The 12,694-nt window shown below is 42.3% G+C and overlaps 1 protein-coding gene and 1 long non-coding RNA gene across 5 annotated transcripts; one reads left to right on the top strand and one right to left on the bottom strand.

Annotated features, from left to right (window-relative positions):
• Positions 1-3: 3 nt before the first annotated feature.
• Positions 4-7,085, top strand: LOC116804685. Of its 2 annotated transcripts, none has more exons than XR_004364691.2 (3): positions 4-209; positions 6,668-6,740; positions 6,825-7,085. It is a non-coding gene; the product is annotated as an uncharacterized LOC116804685 (long non-coding RNA). The 2 variants fall into 2 exon arrangements; XR_006357661.1 differs by lacking the exon at positions 4-209 and adding an exon at positions 6,004-6,074.
• Positions 4,939-6,308, bottom strand: LOC6586423 (chymotrypsin-2). Of its 3 annotated transcripts, none has more exons than XM_015160350.3 (4): positions 6,127-6,308; positions 5,834-6,008; positions 5,504-5,765; positions 4,939-5,423 (listed from the first exon to the last, which is right to left on the bottom strand). In XM_015160350.3, the coding sequence occupies exons 1-4, from the start codon at positions 6,191-6,193 to the stop codon at positions 4,968-4,970; spliced, it is 960 nt and encodes a 319-aa protein (XP_015015836.1). In that variant the 5' UTR covers positions 6,194-6,308; the 3' UTR covers positions 4,939-4,967. The 3 variants fall into 3 exon arrangements, with proteins under 3 accessions (XP_015015836.1, XP_015015835.1, XP_015015834.1); XM_015160349.3 differs by having other exon boundaries at positions 5,834-6,022; XM_015160348.3 differs by having other exon boundaries at positions 5,834-6,028.
• Positions 7,086-12,694: the final 5,609 nt, after the last annotated feature.

Below are 12,694 nucleotides of genomic sequence, written 5' to 3' on the forward strand. Positions count from 1 at the left end.
CAGACCCATTTTATTTAAAATAATTTAAATTTTGAGAAAAAAAAAACAAGGAAAAGAATAATATATATATATTTAGAGCTGTTTATAATGCGAAACCTAAAATAATGTTAAATAATACAGAAATTTCTGCATCATTATTTCAGCTTATCCTTAAGATAGAGAGAGAGAGAGAGGGATATTCTAATCCATTGAAGATTAAGTATACGCATGTAAGTAATCCATCAACTAATCAGCTACATTTGTTTATACACAACATTTTATTAATTGCATAGACAAATAATTTGGAGACTAATTCATGGCATTGCGTGATTTATATAGCTAAACATTCAACAGATTTCAACAGGATATCAGAATCAGTGCATTTGAATTAACCGAGCTTAAAGTGTTTGAACGGCCCCCAAACAGTCCTCAGTCCCAGCCCCAGCCCCAGCCCACAGGCCAGAGCTCCCACTTGGCAAACACAAACACAAATACAAAATTTGTAGCCAGGCTCATTCGCAACTCAACTCGGAGTTTAGCATCCCGAGCAAACCCCAAAAAGTATACAACAATACATAACGTAATTTACACAACAAAAGCAAACTGCCCGTGGGCAGAGCAACTAGCTCGGGCTGCTGCCCCCCCTTCTGCACATCCACTTTAAAGCGAGTTGCAGGCATTGCTGTTGTTGCTGGCTCGTGGACCATGGCCGAGCTTCCCCTGCCTCTCTACCTCTCTCTCTTGCTCCCTTTGGACTGGCATATAATAAGTGCACGCCGATTTTGTTTGACATCAGAGGTCAATGGCCGCGCGTGAGAGCAGGATAGGGATGGATAGATAGAGACAGAGAGCGGGAGAGATAGAGAGAGAGCGCGAACACCGCAAGGGAATGCCACGCACAGCCCTGTCTGTTGCCACATGCAGCCTGCATTGAGCTGCAGCAGCAGTAACAGCAGTAGCAGCGCCAGCGGCAGAGACAGAGGCAGAGGCACCAGCAGCAGCAGCATCCAATCAGCCGCCCACTGCCGCTCCGTTTGGCTGTCAAGCGCAAGGAATCAAGTGGAAAGTGAAACGAGAGCGCAACAGAACTCAGCTTCGCAGCACAAGCTGCCTCTCCCCAGCCCTGCGCTGCGCCCCCTCCGCAATCACTCGCTCCCTTTCACTCACTCACTCACGTTTGCTCGCTTTGGTGCTCTTTTGATGTGGCCTCGCCCTCGGCCGCGCCATCTAACCAACAGACCCGCTACCTGCTACCCGCTACCCGCTAACCGTTAACCGCTACCCATTTCGCATGTCATCTCGGAGAGCTTCGGCTCCTGCGCTTTTCGGCTGGGCATACAGCAGCAGCGGCGCTCGTGCTTGTGCCAGCTGCGCTGTATACACACACACGCATACACACACACACATACACTCACAGACGAGTTGCACACGCTTGGATCGATAAAACGTAGTAAAAATTCGTAGTATTGGAAGCTGGAAAAGGCGGCGCTGCATCCAAGCAAATGGTAGCGGCATTTTGCGTTTACTGACGTGCGCACTGGAAATTCGTGAGAGGTAGGACATGTTTGGCGCGTTTTTCAAAGAGCACACACACACACACATCTCTCTATATATGTATAAGTGTGTGTGTGTGTGTGTTTATGCTGTTTTACAGTTTGAAAGCAGTCACAGGAGCAGCAGCAGCAGCAGCAGCAGCGACTCATAGACACTGCACATGCCTGTGTGTGTATGTGTGTGCGCATGTGTGCGTGTGTGTGTGTGCTTTAATATTGGCATTGCTGGCCGCAGTGTTAAGACCGCGCCCCGTTTAGTAGGAGCACCTGCACTAGCAGTTCCCACCTCCTATCCTCACACCCTCTCCATCCCCTCTCTCTCTCTCTCTATCTAGGTCTCGCTAGAGCAGGACATGAAAATTAATTACTAAATGACTTTATGCTTTTTAATGGCTTGGCTCGCAGTTAAAGGATATTAGACAAGCCATTAAGATGGGCTGGCTAACTCGCTTGCCTCGCTCTAGCCTCCGCTGCCACGCCCACATTTCGCCTCGATTGGAGCTTGCAGCTTGGTTTGATTGGAAATTTTTAATTCTATTTTTTCCCCATCGGGTTTCTGCTTTCTGCTGTCGGTTTGTCAACTGAGAATTGAAATGGCATTGAATTGCATAAATTCCCGAGGGAAAGAGATAGAGAGAAAGAGCTAACAATTAAAGTGGCGTTCAATTACAGTTAGTTTAACGGCGCTGCATTAGCATTGGCTTTTAGTTCAGACTGCAAGTACTTGTGATTAAGCTATGACTAAGCTCTGAGCATCTGTAAATAGCCTAAGATATCTAACGCGAATGATGTTGGCTCGAATGGAGCTCTCAGCTTTACTTGTTTACTCTCAATATTCCCGTATCTCTACATGAATCGGATTTTCTATTGAAGAGCTGTCTTCCTGTCGACCTATGTATGTAACCTAGGTTTGGGAAAGGGGAGCGATTAAAAAAATACAAATAGCTGATAATGTAGTCATAGTCGTAGTTCCGCTCGATTTAACATCGTGGGAAGCAGCAATCAGTCCATCAATCCGTTTGGTAAACCAAGTCGATTCTCAGTTCTCAGTTCTGTGCTCAGTTCAGTTCTCCGCTCTCCGCTCTCGGCTGTCCATTGTCAATTGTCCCCATTTCCGGTCACATCTATGGCTAATGACTTGTTTAGCACCGGCGAGGCGGGCAAAGTTTTTAGTTGGCTGATTGAAATGCTACGCACGCAGGTCAAATCAAATGCCATAAATAACTTATAATTAAACATTTCGAAAAATTTACAACTCGAATAATTTATGTTGCCCGAATGTTCAGCGAGCAATTGACTGGAATTCTATATAGCTAAAACAGAAACAGAGAGCGCTTTAATAATCTATGAATTGAGACAGAAACAACCAGAGGAATGGGAAGTGGGGTGTAGGAGACTCGGGACGTGGAACGTGAAACGTAAAACGTGGGACATGAGACGTGGACTCAAAGCGAAATTAAACAACAAATATGTTAAGGTACCAGTCTGTGTGTGTGTGGGTGTGAGTATGTGTGTGTGTGTGTTTGATAATAAGTCAAATAACAACAAAACCATGGGGGCCTCTGTGGAGTGCCAAGTGGTTAGCCCCCAAGGGCGGGGGGCAAGCTACTGAGGCAATCATAAATTCATTCATGAAAACGAACTTGTAACGTTTCTTCTTCTGCTTCTTCTTTTAAATGTTTACTAAAAACAAAAAGCGATAATAGCTGCACGATCAGTTTGTATGACTTCTACTCCAAAAACACTTTAACGACTAGCTCAACGTAGAGTTACCCTGTATTGCTGTGCTGTCTAATTTGAATTTAATAAAATAGATAAAGTCTGAGTGCAGTGCTTGTGAGAGAGAGAGAGAGAGAGAGAGAAGTATTCATATTTTCATTTTCATTTCCGTTTCAAATCCGTCTTAACAGAAGTCCAGAGCACTATACCCCATATGAGATCCCAGATTTATAGGGTATTCAAAGACTTTTCACTTTTACACTTGTCTTCTTCAATGGCTTTCGGCTTTGACTTCGGTTTGTTCGGGTTTTTCGTTTTATTTTACTTTTTTTTTTTTTTTTTGTCTTCATGTTTTGGGGCTTACGCTTTGGGGCACACGCGTGTGCTCCCATTTCTCACCTTCAATGACACCTTACAGCAATAATCATGAAAATTATATATGACTTTGGTTTTCTTTGCTCACAATTTCTTTTATAAAACATATTTCAAGAGGTTTGTTTCGGTTGTTGTTTGTTTGTGTGCTTTGACTCTTGAGATTTGTTTCGTGCCTTGGCTAAATGTTGCGTTTGCTCAATACGCGCTACACGGACAAGGCGTCATCTCTAGCTGTCGCGCCAGTTGCGTTTTTTACTCCACATTCGGCTCCTACGATTGTCGTCGAAGAGATGCTCTAACTGTGGCAAGATTTACGAATGAGATGTGACAGATTGGAGTTGGTTGGAGTTAAGTAGAAGTGGAATTGCCGTCTAAGTGGAGCTACTCAGAGCCGAGAAGCTAAGTAGGATAATATCGTATTCTACTCCAACTATTCCTCGTTTATATCTATCAGTAGATCTCATTTCATCTGTTATTCATAGAGTCAGAAGTTACCGTTTGATCATGATGACCCCATCATCGAGTTTCATATCTGATCATCTATCAAATGTCATTTAAATAAGCTCTACGTCTACCCCCGAGCATGAGTGATCAATGATGTCTTAAATTGCTAGGCATTACATTAGTCTTTATACTAATGCCTACTCTTACACACGTTTATATCGTACTTCACACATACTAAATTATCTACGAAAGATTTTTGACAAATTGTAATGATCACCGATCCGTTGTCATTAGGTTTCATCTCTGATCGTCTCTAAAATGATATGTTAGTGGATCTGATCATCTGTGATCATCAGCTAATCTTTTTCCCACAGAGTCTTAGCTCACTTTATTGGTGGCTTCTTCAATGGTTCAGCTGATGGATCGTCTATACACGTTACGGATTGATAGTAGGGCAAAACGCGGTTGCCTCTAAAGCACTCGGCTGTCGGTTTATGGCCAACGCACGTGTAAATACTTAACACCATTTTTCAGTTGCCGTTGCTTTTCGTTTGTCGTGTTTCCCCTCTATTTTTGTGGGGAATTTTGGTATCTCTGTTTTGTTGCTGGCTTTCGTTTGGCTTTCTATGACAATGCTCCGTAATCGCCTTAACTGTCGAAATTATGCGAGCAATTAAAATTACAGCAATGCCACAAAATATGAGCCAATGATCGGTCGTGGGGGCCACTCGATTAGTGGATTCAGATCTCAGATTGAAGATGCAGATGAAGATCGCATCGATCATTTTCACTTAAAAGCTTTTTTGTTACAGCCTGGACTGCTCGACTAGCCAATACCCTGAGACTTACATCTTAAGCATGAGCTTCGTAATATAGTAAAAACATTTTTATGTAAAACTACAAGTTAAAATCGAAATCAAAAGTAGGAATCATAAATATCACATGAATGCTGATGACCGAAAGAACTTTCCACTGGCTACAGATGGACCGAAGTGGCACTGAATTTGGCGTAGCAGGTACCAATCTTCGTGTGGCTGTTGTCGATGCTGTTGGTATTACTGTTGGTGGAGATCCTTTGAAGTAGAGGTACACGCTTGCTCTTATCCACTTGGCATACACATTTATAGCTGTGTTAAAGGCTATGCCGCGCGTGGGTATTATGAAGCAGGTGATTCCCGACAGTTTATCGTTGCACACCACGGGTGCACCTAGGTCACCCGTGTTGACTCCAACATTGGAGACCTCCGATTTGCTGCACATATAGCCGGGTGCGTCAATTGTCAGAAAACAGAATTTTCTGTCCAGGGTCGATACCCATATCGCTTGCATAGTGTCTGAACGTTTTTGCACACCCTAAGGGAAGAAGACAATCGATTAGTCTTGTTATCGATGCCTAGTTTTGGCATAGTAGATCAAATTATTAATTTGCTTACGTCAGCAAGTCGAGTCCAGCTGGATATTAGACATTTGGTGCCCTTGGGCACCTCCTGCAAGTTGAGGGGTGCATATTGAATAGCGCCTGCAATGGGTTCTATATCGTCGTATGTGAAGACCACTGCAATATCGTATGGCGGCTGCAGCATTTTATACAGTGGATGCCAACTCCAATATGAGACACTCAGCATCCTCGTTGTTGGACTTCGGATCCTAAGGCTGGAGCTTCCCAAAATAACCACAACATCGTTGTGATTTTTACTGCAACAAATAATATCGGGATAACAGCTTCACTTAGCCAAAAGCCAAAAGTCAAAAGCTGTACTCACTTAAATACACAATGAGCCGCTGAGAGAAGCACACGATTTTTAATAGGAATAGCCATGCAAAACATGCCACTGCCCAGTTCCTCAATCTCCTTTGAGTAATACCTCAGTGTGCCTATGTAAGGAACTTCATGAATGTTGACATCGAACCCTTGCCCAAAATCCGCATCATTGTCGTCTTTAAAGAATAAACTAAGGCTGTTTAATGACACAAGATTTCATTTTCTTATATATATATGTATATGTAAGTCAGTCTGGACACATATACTATTGGTATTCGCATCGCTATCACTTACCCATCTTCACCAATGTAAAGAGGCATAATAAGAAGACAGGAGTGATTAAAGCCACAGACATGACCATAACATTGGCTTGTGAAATTTGGAACTGGAAATTTTGAAGAATTAAAAACTTTAAAAATAAATTGAACTTAGTGACTTGTAACGATTGTGTTACTAAACTGAATTAAAATTCAACAACAAAATTATGAAAATTAAATAATTTAATTTGCAAATATGTACGAGATATAATTTAATAACTAAGGTTCAAAAGACAAGCGGCACTCGGGCAGAGCTATTATTATAGGTTCTATAAACGACAGACAGACGGACATCGAGAGAGAGAGAAAAATAGAAATGGAGAGAGTGAGGGAAGAGAAAGAGATAGAGGTATAGAGAGAAAAAGGATAGATAGAGAGATAGATACAGAGACATAGAGAGAGAGAGAGAGAGACAAAGGCAGAACAAATAGAATTAAAATGAGACCGCAATAGAGCATTAAGTAAATTAATATATATTTATATTATTAACAATATATATTTCTTTTTGTATTTTCCAGGAGAGTATTCTTTTCCATTGAGCGAAAAAGCAAAGGAAATGCAAGTTGCAGTATTCTTCTTGATTCGTCAGAGGTAAGTCGTAACACATTAACATACAACAGTCTATTCTGCTCTCTTGTTGTTCATTTTTTTCTAAAATATCTCTTATATTTTCAGACAAAAGCGCTTCTTCAGCATCATGCTCGATGGCAGGAGATATACACAATAAATGCAAAAATATCGAAGGATAGTATTAAGTTGCCCGAACTTAAGAATTATATAAATATGTGTAAGAATAAATGAAAATGTTAAGCATTATATAATCTAAGATATGTATATGTGAATGAATGTAAATGATAAACATCATATAATTTAAGAGATATGTATTTATGTGTAAAACAAATGTAAATGATAAACATGTTAATAACTTAAACGATATGTATAAGTGTATAAATAACTGTAGATTTAGGTCAGCAAAAACTGTAAAAATTTGAAAAGCAATAAAAAACTTTGATCATTAAATATACAAACGGTTTTCTTATTAAACAGGGTCCTTTACTGGGAATTAACATTCAAAAATCAACGGCTAAATATTTGATCCACATGAAATATAGTTGCATAACTTAGGGAGGCTGTTGCGGCCGTTGGGTCCAAAATTTGAACGGTTATTTTCAAAAGTAACAGGCGAACAGAAATGAGTAGCACAATGAAAAAGTAAAATTTTATTTAACAGAACAGTGTTATTATTCTGTTAAATAACAGTCTGGTAACAGTACACTGTTAATGGTAATGTTAACGAACATTTTTCACCCTACTTCTGCTTTCTGTGCGCCTGGTACTTCACCAAAATACCTATAGAAACTCTGGAAGTAATAGGCCAACAGGAATGAGTAGTAGGGTGAAAAATGTTCGCTAACAGTATATTAGCAGCACACTGTTAGCGCACGTTTATTACTCTGTTAAATAACAGCCTGGTAACAGTACACTGTTAATGTACTTTTCACGAACACTTCCCACCCTACTTCTGATTTCTGTGGGCCTGGTACTTCACCAGAATACCTATAGAAACTCTGGAAGTACCAGGCTAACAGGAATGAGTTGTAGGGTGAAAAATGTTCGCTAACAGTATATTAGCAGCACACTGTTAGCGCACGTTTATTACTCTGTTAAATAACAGCCTGGTAACAGAGCACTGTTAATGGTAATGTTAACAATCATTTGGCACCCTACTTCTGCTTTCTGTGGGCCTGGTACTTCACCAGAATACCTATAGAAACTCTGGAAGTACCAGGCTAACAGGAATGAGTTGTAGGGTGAAAAATGTTCGCTAACAGTATATTAGCAGCACACTGTTAGCGCACGTTTATTACTCTGTTAAATAACAGCCTGGTAACAGAGCACTGTTAATGGTAATGCTAACAATCATTTGGCACCCTACTTCTGCTTTCTGTGGGCCTGGTACTTCACCAGAATACCTATAGAAACTCTGGAAGTACCAGCCCAACAGGAATGAGTTGTAGGGTGAAAAATGTTCGCTAACAGTATATTAGCAGCACACTGTTAGCGCACTTTTATTACTCTGTTAAATAACAGCCTGGTAACAGTACACTGTTAATGTACTTTTAACGAACATTTTGCACCCTACTTCTGATTTCTGTGGGCCTGGTACTTCTCCAAAATATCTATGTAAATTTTAGAAGTAATAGGCGAACAGAAATGAATAGTAAGGTGAGAAGTGTTAGTTAACAGTGTATTATTTTAACACTGTCCGCTCACTATTGTTTAACATAATAAACACTGTTAAATAGCAGTGCATTACAATACACTGTTCATTAAAACTTAATTTGATCTATTTAGACCTCCCTACTTCTCATTTCTGTTCGCCTGTTACTTCCCCAAAATGTTCGTTTAAATTTTGCTCTCAGCGACAGCCTATAGGGTATTTCGAAGTCTCTCAGTATCACTCATTGGACAGACACTCTCCCTTTTTTCTCTTGTTTGCTTGTGTGGCTTGGGTTCGAACGGCGCAGAATCGCCGATTGACGATGCCGCGATTCAGCAATGCCGAACTTTTTGTTCAGCTCAGAGCAAGTAAGTATGTTTTTGTTGTTGTCATTGTCATTGTTGTTGCTGCGGATCCATTAAGCCAAATGATGTGCAGCCTCCCGGCCGAATGAAGCTTTGCGCAACAAAGTTGCAAATCGGCGACGTCGAGTCGCAGCCACGGCGGCTGCCGCTGTTGCGGCTGCTGCAGGGATCGTCCCATATGCAATGCATTAATGAAGTGATTTGCACTTTTTTCTCTGTCTTCCGTCTGACTTTGCTTGAGCTCCTTTTGACCACCAGCAACAACGGCGAAGCTTAAAGACAAGCTTAAGCCACCAAGCGATTCCGGGAACAATCCCATCATGTGCCAGCCAAGGTAGGTGAGATTTATGACAGCCGTTGTGGATCGTGTCAATGTCAGTAAGCAGCAACAACGAGAGCACTTGAGCGCGTCCAAGATCTCGGAATGCTACAGAGCATAAAGAAGAGTTCAAGCCGAGCTGAGAAGAAAGAGTGCCTCGGCTAATTGTACCCTGATCGCCAGGCGTTGGGAATTGATCTTAATAAAGGATTTACTGTTACATTTCAAACCGCGCAGCTAAAGAAAGATCATTGACATATGTATATAACTTGGCGGACTTTGGGCCAGCTAATCGATCATAGCTAACATATGATCTTAATATACATTTATAGAGCGATCTACATGTAGGGTATATGAATATATGCATTTGCTAAGCGAGCAGATCACACATTGCAACATAGTTTAGGTAAGTATCTGATCTATTCCCTTAATTGTCTTAGCTCCTATATAAAGGTATATATTTATCTGTTTGATCTGGGCTAACGATCGTGATCAATTGATACGAAGAGCAGGCATTGTTCTGGCTGCTGCTGCTGCTGCTGCTGCTGCTGCTAGCACACGATCTCACGATAGCCTCGAACGCCTTCTTGGAGCTGGTCCTGTCATCACCAGCAGCAGCAGCGGCGGCAGCAGCAGCAGCAGACCGAAACCACATTTTGCGCATAATTCACATTTTCATTTGGCATGCCCGTTGCCTAATGTCGCCCTGCCTCCATCCGCCTCTGGCGCATCTTTTAGTGATCTGTCTGGGCAAGAAATGGACATTGACCGTCTGCAAGGCGAGTCAATGATCTTCAAACGTGTCAACATTAAAAATAGCAACCAAATGCGCCCAGTGCCAGTCGAAAGGCCGCCTGCTCGAGTTGGTTCCTCCTCCCCCCTCCCCTTCTCTGCTTTAGCTTCATGCCCCAATCGCCGTCGCAGTCGCAGTCTGTGCCCCAGCCAGTGAGATATGTAGACGTGCAGACGTTTGCGAAATGCCAAACTGAGGAGAGACCAAAGACACAATCCCCAAAACACCAACAGCAACTACAACAACAACACATGTAGACATAGCAACAACAACAACAGGATGTTTGGCGGCGCTATCAACGAAATTCCAGCATTTGATCGCGAGCACCTCGAGAGGATCGCAGACGAAAATGCAAAGAATCAAAATCATATATACATATATACATATATATGTATGTATATGTATGTATGTATGTATACACATGTTGTTGGGCTGACAAAGCCATTAATTACTGATTGCCGATATTCTCGACGCTCAATGAAATTTGCAGACGCGATCAAGAGGGGCACGAAAATGAGCGTGAGCAAGAGGGAGAGGGGCAGATGGAGGGAGCCTCTTTGATGGCGCTAAGCGAAGCAGAAAACCGCAAGCAGTTAGCTCCACTGCAAACACACAAATGCACACAAATCTGAGTGTGTTGCCTCCGCCGCCCCTGGGGCCTCCCCCTCTCGCTCTCTCATGGCATCCCCACTTGTGCGCATCTGACTGACCGTTATGACTTCCGCTCGAGATGAGCTCAGCGAGGCGCGCAGCTTCCCCTCAGTAAGTCAACGATCTGCAGGCGCAAATTGGAGGCAGTGCTCAAGTACAGTCTTGAGTCACAGTCACTGAGCGAAAGCAGGTTGGAGTTGTAGAAGAAATGAGAATGTCAAATCTAAAGCTCACGAAGTAGTTCAAGAATGAACTATATGAATAATGAGTGAGCTTTGAACGATTCATACATTCAACAGAGAAGAGAACTAGTTTAGAAACAGCTAACGAATAGAGCACTAATGTTGTTCGTATCGTACTTTTCTCTCAGTGCATGTCTGAATACATGTCTACTTATGAGGCATACCCTTGCCCAAACAAACACACCACACACTCAAGCACACACACACATGGTATATTCGATATGCCGCATTGTCCTTGAGCGTTTAGTCGAATTTTATGAAATGCATTGAACTCCGTTCACTAAATTAGTCAGTTAAGGCAGCCCAAACAAACCAAAAAAGGAAGAGAAAATAACAAAAATAACAATACCAAAGAAAGGGAAACAAACAAGAAAAATCCGACTGCATGATACTTTGTTCCCACTTTGTGTTTATACTCTGAGCCCATTGAAAATGTTGCTAGCTCTATAAATAGTCAAATTTTTTCATATATATTTTCAAAATATCGTATTTTCAAATATCGTATTGTTGTTACAGTATCATTAATCATTACATCTACACTTATCTAATTGGTAATATTAATATTCCAAGACCCAAGTTAAGACTCAGCCTTCTTCATCAACATCTTCAGCTGCATCCTGAGGCAATTGGATGCCGTGGCAATGGGAAGAACATCATCAATGCTAAAGCGCCGGTTTATAAGCTCCCATAACTGCATTTTGCAAGTGCCCACCTGGGCGTGCCCTGGCCAATGAGCGAAAAAAGAATGTGCTAGGGATAAGGCAAGTCCTTTTGAGCAGACTAAGCGGCTGGCAAACTTCGTCCTGAGTAAATCCTTGGCTTTGTTTGCGCCAAGAGAAAAAAAAAACAAATAAGATCGTTGCAGTTAGGTGCAATCGACTGCGTGATACTCTGTTCTTGACAAAATGTAGCGGTGCTATGCCAAGGTGTCCCCATTTCGCATATTAGACTGTAGTGAGTTATCGAGTTACATTGTTATCTGTAGAGCCAGTAGATCAATTACTTCCGACATTTAAGCATTAAATAGAATTTTTTTTAATTTGCCTGAGTTCTTACAGTGCACAAAGCCAATATACTCGTTTTCCTTCTGAGAACAGAGTATGAGAAAGGAACTGCATTAAACTTTTGCGCAAATTTTCATGTTTTTGTACACGTAATTCATATTTATGAGTAGAGACGTTACGGCATCGGTGTGTGAGGAACGTCCCCGAATGGGCTGGGCCCAGAACTTTGCTCAATTGAAAGTCAAGTGTCAACGCAAACTCCTCAGAGCAGCTCAACGGCAATCGACTCTTCAGGACCGCTTTGGCTGCCACTCCACGAGGTAGCCTCCATTCGCTATCCGCTATCCGCCACCCCCCTTTCACCCTTTCTCTCCGCCTCCACGCTCACACGCAACCCCTTCAAAGAGGGCGTCCCTGCATCCCTCTCGGCTATTTGCGCGCTTTGACATGCAAAACGCGCGCTTCATTTGACATTTTCTTATTTCTTTCTAGTCCGTCTTTTTCCCCCCAGCTCTTCCCTTTTCTTCTTCTGCCTCCTAGCCTTTTTTCAAAACGTTGGCAACGCGCGCGCTCGTATCGGGTGCTTATACACCGTTAGAGCATGCTAACCAATTTGCCACCCGCCACATCATTTTCACATTTTCAGTTCCTTGTTTTTTGCTTTCTGCCTTATGCGGGGGAGCCGGGAGGGTGGGGTGTGGAGGTCTGTGCAGAGAACCCTTTCATCAAAGGCGCCCGTGTCTACGGTCCACGGCATTTTTTGCGGTTGCTGTTAATATGATTTTCCGCCTGGGCCTTTCATATACCTTGTTATACTCTGAACCCATTGAAAATAAAAATCTGGTTACAATGCTTTTGTTAAACTGTATGTCGCAGGCAGACGGAGGCGTGGCAGACCCAATATATTTTTGACCAGGGCGACGAGCTGAGCCGATTTTCTCCGGTACGCT

This window comes from Drosophila mojavensis, unplaced genomic scaffold, assembly GCF_018153725.1.
Source record: "Drosophila mojavensis isolate 15081-1352.22 unplaced genomic scaffold, ASM1815372v1 contig_74, whole genome shotgun sequence".
Lineage (NCBI taxonomy): Eukaryota > Metazoa > Arthropoda > Insecta > Diptera > Drosophilidae > Drosophila > Drosophila mojavensis.

Excerpts from the sequence above, each read along its gene's own strand:
- LOC6586423 (XM_015160350.3), bottom strand. The coding sequence starts at position 6,193 with ATGGTCATGTCTGTGGCTTTAATCACTCCTGTCTTCTTATTATGCCTC. Across the intron at positions 6,009-6,126 it reads CTTTACATTGGTGAAGATGG|ACGACAATGATGCGGATTTT; the intron begins GTAAGTGATAGC and ends TATTCTTTAAAG. Across the intron at positions 5,424-5,503 it reads GCTGGACTCGACTTGCTGAC|GGTGTGCAAAAACGTTCAGA; the intron begins GTAAGCAAATTA and ends TTCTTCCCTTAG.